Source organism: Haplochromis burtoni, unplaced genomic scaffold (genome assembly GCF_018398535.1).
Source record: "Haplochromis burtoni strain Fernald_Lab_line unplaced genomic scaffold, NCSU_Asbu1 Contig_172, whole genome shotgun sequence".
NCBI lineage: Eukaryota > Metazoa > Chordata > Actinopteri > Cichliformes > Cichlidae > Haplochromis > Haplochromis burtoni.
Window position 1 is genome coordinate 1,113,370 of NW_024582533.1, and position 9,188 is coordinate 1,122,557.

The following is a 9,188-nucleotide window of genomic DNA, read 5'->3' on the forward strand; positions in this document are numbered from 1 at the left end:
TAATGTCCCGGTAATTATAGTATGCCAAAAAGAGATGGAATAACAGTTTTACCGTTTACTTTATCACAGATTTGATGATGTAATATTACCTTTCACATTAATACAATGTTATTTTTTAAATTTTATGTTTTATAGTTCTGCATTCAGGCACAATTTTTATTACTTATCACACAAAATTATAAGTTTAAGATTTTTAAAAGTAAAGTAAGAAAAGTAAATGTAAAAAAAAGTTACCTTTTATAGCTGTTAATCAAGTTTTGTGTTTAGATTTATAATTTGTTATACTTTTGATGTTACATTTTTTCTTAACTTATTACCACCTTCAAACACGGTACAGAAATATATATAAAACTGTATTTTTACTTAATCAACTTCTGATTTATCACAAGTGTTATGGAACTTTTACCAAATATACTTTTTTCTTCAGTTGCATTTATTTTTATGCTACATTTACTTTACAGGTTAATTTAAATCTATATACTTGTAAGTTTTACAGTTTTAAACGGCTGTTCTAACAATTGGTAAATATATATTTTTAAGTGACTTTCTCATTTGATATTTATAATTCATATCCATTCATCAATTTGTCCATTTGGAGTCGCAGACAGGGGTGGATAGGGTGTAGCCTATCCCAGCATTCACTGGGTAGGTGGTGGGTACACCCCTGCCGTGAGGGAACAATGCTAACTGCTATACAGTGCCACTGATGGGCAAAACCCACTGAGAGTATAAAACCTAAAAAATATGCCAGCTGTCACTGCCCCCTGCTGGCGGGGCAATAAAGTGCATCACTCGTGGGTAGTTTAAATAAGCTTTTACTGGTTTCATTTTACAAAATACAGCTGATTGATACATGAGGAAGACATTAAGAGCAGGGATTAAAGAAAAATTGTCAGGCACATATTGAAGTGTGAACCGGGAATCATGTGGCTGATGGGTAATAAATAACACATCCATAGCCGTGTGCGTGTTCCACTGAGTGTTAAAGGAATATGACAACCCAGTATATTTCGGCACTGGCAGTTCTGTTAATGCTCTTCATGAAAATGTCAAAAATAAATGTAAATAACACTAAAAACCCCTTCTAACAAATATAAGAGTTTTACTGGAATAATAATAACAACAACTTGTTACAATAATAATAATAATAAAGAAACTACAATCAAAATCATGGCATTTCAATATGCAAACCCACCCAGCATACTTCACATGCAAAAGTGCCAGTGCTAAGACCATCGCTACTTTTTCTTAACAAGTTCAGTCCAAAAACATGTCAGTTCACAGATTTACAAATATTTTCAACAACTCTGTTGAACTCCCCTGGTTGATCTGCATACACGTGGTGGGAGGCTTCATTTATCAGCTGCACAGAGGAGCAGATAGGAGCAGTCAGCAGGAATGTACAGCAAAGTTGATTTTAATTATATTAACATAACATTAAGCTGAATTAGACTCATATGCTTGTCTTTGTGTTTCTATGGATGCAAATGTGTGTGTCTCTACTTACCAGCACTCTGGTGTTGGAGTGGTTCCTAATCTGAGCCATTTTGTATCCGGATGAGCTGTCCACCCAGGACTGTGCTCCATACAGCAGAGTGATGGGCATGGAGGCGGGCAGCTGATGAACCCGATCCAGCATCGGCCTCTTAGCCCATCCCAAGGACTCCGTCATGGCCCTGAAACCCACCTCTCCACTTGGATGGAGGAAGAGAAAGAGAAGGTTGTCACTTCTCTCTAATCAGAATCGCATTTTTAATATGGAGGGGGGGGGGTGTTTCTTCACATACCTTGGTGTTTGTGCGTTACAGTGGTAGATGTACTGGGTCATGGTGTCGTCATCAAACAGATCTTCAAACTTCCTTTTGAAATCAGGACGGAATCTGTTCACCAGGCCCGGACCTGGATGCAGAACACGTTGTGAGAAGAAGGTCGCAACATTACGCGTGCCACAGCGCAGCAGCAGAACGATGTTCGCACTTCTTACCCAACGGTCCCGCTGCTCTAATCACAGCAAGTGGGTTGAAGAGGGTAACGACTGCTAGGATAGCCTTGACCCAGCGGGGAGGGGACGGCCTCTTCACCACATCTGTCCCCTGGCCCTGCTGGTTCTGGACCTTGGGTCGCTCTGGAAAACCCCAGGGATCTACCAGGATAAGGTGTGATACTCTGTGAAAAAGAAAGCAGAATATAATCACGATAACATACAGCACGATGTATTAGTATGAGTCGCCAGCTCATTTATAGAAAAAAGTCACGAGTTGGTAAAAATGAAACATTACAGTAGAAATAACTGATGGCTGAGACTGAAGCAACACAGTACAGTTTCAAGCTTTAACACAATAACAGGCTGTAAAAACAAAGGGAAGCTGATGAGGCTGGTGATAGTTTTCACATTACAGACAGTAACGTGACCCGCTGTTAGCACAACAAATATTAGTCAGTGCAGATTTAAGTTTAATTTGCTAAAAAAAATAAATGTCATTTATATTGATGTCTGACATAGTCCAGTTGGAGGCATTCATCACAAAGAGGACACACTGTGACTATAAATTGATGGACATGGTCGACAGAGTGTTGGATGGTTGCTTAATTGACACTAAACGCCTGCCCAGAAAATATCCCCAACATCATTAGAACAGCAGCAGCAGCCTGAACTTCTGACACAAAGGAGAACGACCCCAAGCTTTCATGTTGTTTATGTCAGATTCTGACCCTAACACCGAATCTCAACAAACAATTTTCCCGTCTTTTATCCTGTCCAATTTTGGTGAGCCTGTGTGAAGATGCTCTTCTGGATATTTTGTAACAACTGTTTATTTAGTTACTGTGACCTTCCAACAACTCAAAGCAGTCTGGCCGTTCTCCTCTGACCTCTGGCATCAACGAGGCATTTTCTCCCAGAGAAGTGCCGCTCGCTGGATATTCTCTTTTTTTTGGACCATTCTCTGTTAACCCCAGAGGAAAAAAATTCCCAGAAGTAGCTTTATCTAATAAATTTACTGCTGCCCATTTGGACCAACCATGCCACATTCAAAGTCACTTAAAACATCTTTCTTTGCCATTTTGAGGTTCCGCGCATTATCTTGACCACGTCTGCATACCTGAATGTGGTGATTTGCTGCCATGTGATTGGCTCATTAGAGTTCTATTAACAAGAAGCTGAAGAAGTGTACCTAATAAAGTGGACAGTCAGATTATACTTTGGAAACTGTTGCTTTCTTGAGGACAGTGATATAAGATGATTTGTATACTGTTCATATCTATACAGTACCATTAAGCTACATCCAGCCTTTAATAACATAACAGGTTTATCATGTTGCTATGGCCACGCCTGGTTAATATTCAACATGACACATGTGACGCACGTAATTCAAATACTAGTGACTAATGTAAGCCACAGGTAATTCTGACCATAGATGATGGACTGCGTATTTCATCAGCTTTCTTACCTAGATGGATACTGAATGGCATACGAGGTTGCCAGGTAACCCCCCAGGCTGTGTCCCAGCAGAATCATGTTCTCCAGGCCTACAGACTGCCTCCACTGTTCAATGGAGTCCACAAACTGCTCCTCTGCCTCGGCAGCATCTGAAGGGAAGGGAGGCCTGGAACTCCTGCCAAAACCAAGGAGGTCAAACGCGTAGACGGGCCTTGACCGGCTCAGGGCGTCTAGGTTCCTGATCCACAGACCCACCCCTCCTCCAAAGCCATGAACCATTACCAGTGGAGTCTTAGGCACTACAGGCAGCACAGGAACAGGAAAGAATGATGTATTACGCCATTGTTATGACAATTCATACTTTACAGCTATGTCTGCTTATAATCAAACAAAGAATACGAAAAGGGGAGCTGAGATCTCTACCTTGTTCTACAGGTTTGCGAACCGCCTTGTTGGTGATGGTCAGAGTCCATATCCGGTACTGGTTTTGTAGGGTCACAAATCTGGCCCATAGATCATTCTGAATACCTGATGTTACCAGACAAGGAGGGATAATCATTATGGTTAAAGCCTTAAACAAAAACAGTTATATATCATTTCCTGTTATGTAATCACCCAGCTAATATCAACATATCCTTACAGGCAAGAATCTTAGATTCAGTTGTCTTCAAAAGGGACATGGAGGTAGGGCGCCAGGAAGGCCACCAGCTCCAAGCTGAACTTGTCCTGACGAGGACAGAATGAGAGAAAGACATTTGAAGAATGAAGGGATATTAGATAGTGGAGTAGAAACACAATACAAATTCCTCCGATGCAAAACCAAGCAAGTAAAATCAATGTTATCACTATTTGAAATGCAAATAATGTTGCATAGATAATGCACTTGACACTTGAGTGGTACAGAGCCAGAGCCGAGAGTCACGTTTCATCATGCTGTTAATCAAAGTCAGACTTGTAGGACTGATGGTGGTGGGGTAAATCCTGGTTACCTCCATTCTTATTAGCATTCATTTTTAGAATAATAGATTTTTTTTCTACACTGAGGTACCAAAAGGACAGGATCGCGTTTCTGCTTCTGTCATCATTACATCAGGTACATCCCAGGAGCTTTTCACCTATTCACCAATCAACAAGGCAGTTTAGCTTTGCTGAGTCATTTTGATAAGTCACACTCACCCCTGTTCCTCCTTTTTTGTTGTCAGCCAATAACAAGTAGAACGCACCTGTTAGCCAAGAGTGCAGGTGACACTCCAATAGAGTCCTACCTACCTTATGATTACCTTATTAGACCTACCTTCACAAGTCAACAGTAGACTACACTTACCATCATTTTACTATAACTTTGTATGTCTTTGTTACTTAAAGCTAACTGTTAAATAACTTTCTGCCATACTAGTATTTGCCTTTATGTTTCCAAGAGTAATTTCACACAGAACGTGCCAAAGACCATGGCAACATCTACATTTTACATTAAAAGAAGCTAGAGACCGATTCACAAACAATGACACAGCACAGTCTTACAGTTCATCCCGCCCAGAGCCCAAAACACGTCTGAATACAGAAAGTCTTCCGAGATTTAAGTAACATATGATTAAAGGCGACTAGCAGCGTTTTGTGAATGGTTGTATTCGGCTGCATTAAGCTAAGTTACTTACTCTGTTTCACAATCGTTCTGCACAGGTGCGATGGTCGCAGGGTTATCCATTGGTGGGCATATTCCGGTGACTACATTCAGTCTGATCACGTTTGATAACACGCTCTGTCTCCTCTGCTTTCAAGTTACACTCAGCTGCTGTATGCTAATTTCTAATGTTTTGTAACAAGTACATTCCTACGTCAGCTGATCAAACACAAAGATCGTCTCTCGAAATGATGCTCGAACTGTACGAAAAAAAAGTCACACGTTCGGGGGTTGCGATTAGGGGTGGGTTTTAATAGTATAAATACCAATACTACGGTTGGTACTGATACTCTCAATATTTCTACTTTCTTCCTCCATATCCTTTCTTTTTTTTTGTTGTTGCTATTATCTACTGTGCTGACCACCACACAGCCTGAGGTCACAAATTAAGCCATAAAAAAAGAGAGCAATAACAACTTAATATCGTTGCAACTCAAGATAGCAGCAGAGAAAATCATCTGTCTTATTTTTACATCTCCGTGCTCTACTCTGTGTGTCTTGGCTTTTCGTTCCGATTTGGTCGGAACGTATAACGTGCAACACCACGTCCGTTTCCGGTTTATTGGGACACGTCACTTATTCGACCGAGGAAAAGGTTTCGTGCAACAAAATCCTGAGTAATTTTCTGCTAATTAGACGGCCAAAATCATGTCGAACTCAGTGATATCTGTTATTTCTCGGTTTCTGGACGAGTACGGCACCACGACGCCCAACAAACTCAAAGTGGTGGACGCATATCTGCTGTACATCTTGTTAACTGGAGCCCTGCAGTTCCTCTACTGTCTTCTCGTCGGCACCTTTCCATTCAATAGCTTTCTCTCGGGCTTCATCTCTTGCGTGGGTGCTTTTATTCTCGCAGGTAAGTGTTTATTCGATTAAACGTGTCGCTGGTTATTTTATTTTATTTTATTTTTTACAAAAAGGGGTTATCCAGAACGTGTACTCAGGCACAAGTTAGCTATCTATGCTAAACTAGTAGCGTGACTTCAGTTAATATTAAAACGAAATGAATACACGTGTTTCCCGAGTAGCTCTCTGGGTGGCATTGGTTCATTATTTTCAAGGCTGCACAGATGCTTATTTTGCACCTAGAAAAATGTGCTTTAAGCAGTTTTCATACATTCCCGTATTCCTGAACCTTTCAGAACTGTCCACCGCAGGTGCATGGAAAGGCCATGGACTCAAAGACTAAATGTTAGATGGTCACACAGTGATTTGGACCATTGACTTGTAGGCTCCGCATATACAAGCCAAAATATTACGTTTGTCCTCTGCCATATTTATTTATTTATTTTGGTAAAGCCAACAATCACCTTATTTGGATGATGGCATAGTGTGCTAAAATATTAGCCAACACTAGCAAGCTTGGTTCACACTGTTAGCGTAAATAAGCACATTTTAATCAAGTAATAAAATATCAGAATTAAAAATATCAGAAATAAAAACAAACCACAAACCAAGTCTATTTTGAATAGGCTCGTTTGTCAGGTAATTCCATTAAAACAATAAAAGTTCATCTGTAATTGAGACAGTGTGTAGGGTTACGTTTAGTTGTATATGAGGACGTTTTTTCCTCCGACACTGTCGGCCCTTCAGGTGTGCAGAGATTTTGAATTGGTTTTCATACGTTTTTTATTAAAATGCTCAAGGTACCAAAAGCACAAACATGGTGGAATGTTTTATAATACAGATGGAGATGGGGGGGGGATAACAAAAAACCCCACTGATTAGCTGCTGTGAAGGGGAACCCATGCATAGAAGCTAAAAAAGTTTTTTGTTCGGTGCTGTAAACTTTTTACCTCTTTGTCCTGAAAAGCTGATGCGGGCACCCATGTTTGTGAATGTGAAAACTCGAGAATGAAGCAATTTTATCAATTGAAAATCTTGTGAATGTGATAACTTGAGAACAAGTTGATGTAGGATTTTGAAATTCATTCCATTGGTGCATCTAGTAAGAGGCTGAGGGGTATCCCTGGCTGACAGCCAGCATTCTGTTTAAAAAAAAAAAATACAGTAAAATTCGGGATTTTAAGATGGGCATTGACTTGCTTTTGGAGCCAGCCTTAAGTGGCCATTAGTATCAATTCACTGATTTATTTGTAGAGCTGTCGGCATTGGCATTTGTAATGGACGATAAATACAATTTTTAAAAATACTGATTGGAGAAACACCCTTCACCATGTTAGCTTCAAGCTGGATTGACCTGAGTGTAAAGAAGTAAATACATATGTACACCTAGCATATGTTAGTGGAAATTGTTTATTTTGTCCATCTGGAAAAACATAAATACATAGGCTCATATATCTGTATATCTAGCCATTAGAAGATCTGCCGTTGCTGCAACCACCAGAGGTTTATGTTGGTGAACTCGAATTTCTTTTTCTGTCAGCTGCTTGTTGTTTGTGGCATTACAAACACACATGATGCTAACAGGAAGTTGGAGAGTGCCCTCTGGTCTACACACTATGTAACATCAGTAATCATAACATGATTGAAGGGTGTTTCTCCTATCAGTACTTTATATCAGATTTTCATATATTGTCAGGTATGAAATCCAAAACCAATGGCTCTTCAAATGGCTACTAGAAGTCAGTAATTTAAGCCCATTGATAAATCGGTTGGCATCTACAACTCATGTTGGACATTAACAAGTACGAGAATTTAATTGGTTTATAAATGTGATGGAGGTGTGGTGTTTTTAGGATGACAAAAATGGAGAAATTATCAGTCTGCATTGACCAATCAGCTATTCAGTGAATTATTTCAGCTATACTGCATAGTGTCTGTGCTTCCTATTTCCATCTAAATGCAAAAACAGGTAACGAGCTGAAAATTTTGAAAAAATTAGGCTGTCTGACTTTTGGTGTTTAACTACTAAACAACTAACCCTAATATTAAAACTATTAAATTATCATGGGGAAAAAAAACTCCGCTGTAGCCCCACTGCAGTTGTGCATTGACAAGTGAAAAAGGTACATGCTGATACTTAATCCCTTGTTTGTTTTTCAGTGTGTCTTCGTATCCAGATCAACCCACAGAACAAAGGAGATTTTCTGTCCATCTCCCCAGAGAGAGCCTTCGCCGACTTCCTGTTCGCTCACACCGTCCTCCATCTCGTTGTGATGAATTTCATTGGCTGAGGCAAACATGTAAGTGCGTCTAAGTGTTCCACGATGAGAAACTGTAGAAATTGTACAAAATATCCAAACTAAATCTGCCATATGTGTCTGTGGATATTGAGTTGTTTTTGTCAGTGAAAAGTAAACAGATATATTGTCCTTCAGGTGCTCTGTCACATTAGACGTTATTGCCAGTTCGTCACTTCATTCTCTGTGGAACAGCACAGCAGATAGTACATGTGATAAGATGCTTCTCTGAGGACTACATGATGACACATATTGCTTTTGCTTTACTAGAAAATGGTGATATTGAATTTTTAGACTTGCTGCTGGCTGGGAAGGTCACAATGTGTCATTTCTTTTTTTGCTTTCATAACTTTGCTGTCTCACACAAACGCCGCGTCCTTTGTTTGTTTTTTCTTCTACAGATCACGACGAGAAGAAGTTATTAAACTCCCCGCTGATCTGGACTATCCCATCCTCACCGAATAAGTCAGATCTGGTCACATACGATGCAGTGCTATTTTTTTTTTTCTTTCTACTTTTATGGAAACATTTTTTATGTAAACATTTGTCCAGCATTCCCTTTTTTTGCACTGACACAAAGAAATTAAAAACAACTGAAATGGTGGCCTTGTTAAACAGTGGTTGACTCTATCTACGTGTGTGTGTGTGTGTGTGTGTGTGTGTGTGTGTGTGTGTGTGTGTGAGAGATATAATTTTTTTTTTAATGTAATTAGATTTAACAAGTAGCTAGGTCTGTGATTGATAGCAAAACGTGCTATGTTGATGCATTTCTGTAAACAAGTCTTGAGTCATGCCTCATTGCTTTATGTTGTGCTTGTTTTGTTACACTTTCTTACATTTCTTCTTTTCTTTTTCTTTTTTTTCTTTTTTTTTAAACAAGTGGCCTTGAGCAGTAGCTCTCCTGGCTTTGTGAAGCCCTTTC

General features: G+C 39.6%; 2 protein-coding genes across 2 annotated transcripts; one reads left to right on the top strand and one right to left on the bottom strand.

The window, feature by feature from the left end:
- Positions 1 to 522: 522 nt before the first annotated feature.
- On the bottom strand, positions 523 to 5,600 carry abhd4 (abhydrolase domain containing 4, N-acyl phospholipase B). Its single transcript, XM_005933638.2, has 8 exons — positions 5,095 to 5,600; positions 4,080 to 4,165; positions 3,863 to 3,967; positions 3,450 to 3,738; positions 1,985 to 2,166; positions 1,788 to 1,899; positions 1,508 to 1,694; positions 523 to 1,363 (listed from the first exon to the last, which is right to left on the bottom strand). Exons 1-8 carry the CDS (start codon positions 5,142 to 5,144, stop codon positions 1,274 to 1,276), a joined length of 1,101 nt encoding a protein of 366 aa, XP_005933700.1. The 5' UTR covers positions 5,145 to 5,600; the 3' UTR covers positions 523 to 1,273.
- Positions 5,601 to 5,639: 39 nt separating this feature from the next.
- Positions 5,640 to 8,773, top strand: dad1 (defender against cell death 1). The gene is made up of 3 exons (XM_005933637.2): positions 5,640 to 5,979; positions 8,130 to 8,269; positions 8,668 to 8,773. Exons 1-2 carry the CDS (start codon positions 5,769 to 5,771, stop codon positions 8,258 to 8,260), a joined length of 342 nt encoding a protein of 113 aa, XP_005933699.1. The 5' UTR covers positions 5,640 to 5,768; the 3' UTR covers positions 8,261 to 8,269; positions 8,668 to 8,773.
- Positions 8,774 to 9,188: the final 415 nt, after the last annotated feature.

What these genes read in the sequence shown, in the direction of transcription:
- abhd4 (XM_005933638.2), bottom strand. Translation starts at nt 5,144, where the DNA reads ATGGATAACCCTGCGACCATCGCACCTGTGCAGAACGATTGTGAAACA. An exon ending in TGAATCTAAGATTCTTGCCT is followed by an intron (nt 3,968 to 4,079) that starts GTAAGGATATGT and finishes TGGTAACATCAG; the next exon opens with GTATTCAGAATGATCTATGG. An exon ending in ACTCCAACACCAGAGTGCTG is followed by an intron (nt 1,364 to 1,507) that starts GTAAGTAGAGAC and finishes TCCTCTGTGCAG; the next exon opens with CTGATAAATGAAGCCTCCCA.
- dad1 (XM_005933637.2), top strand. Translation starts at nt 5,769, where the DNA reads ATGTCGAACTCAGTGATATCTGTTATTTCTCGGTTTCTGGACGAGTAC. An exon ending in GGGTGCTTTTATTCTCGCAG is followed by an intron (nt 5,980 to 8,129) that starts GTAAGTGTTTAT and finishes TTTGTTTTTCAG; the next exon opens with TGTGTCTTCGTATCCAGATC.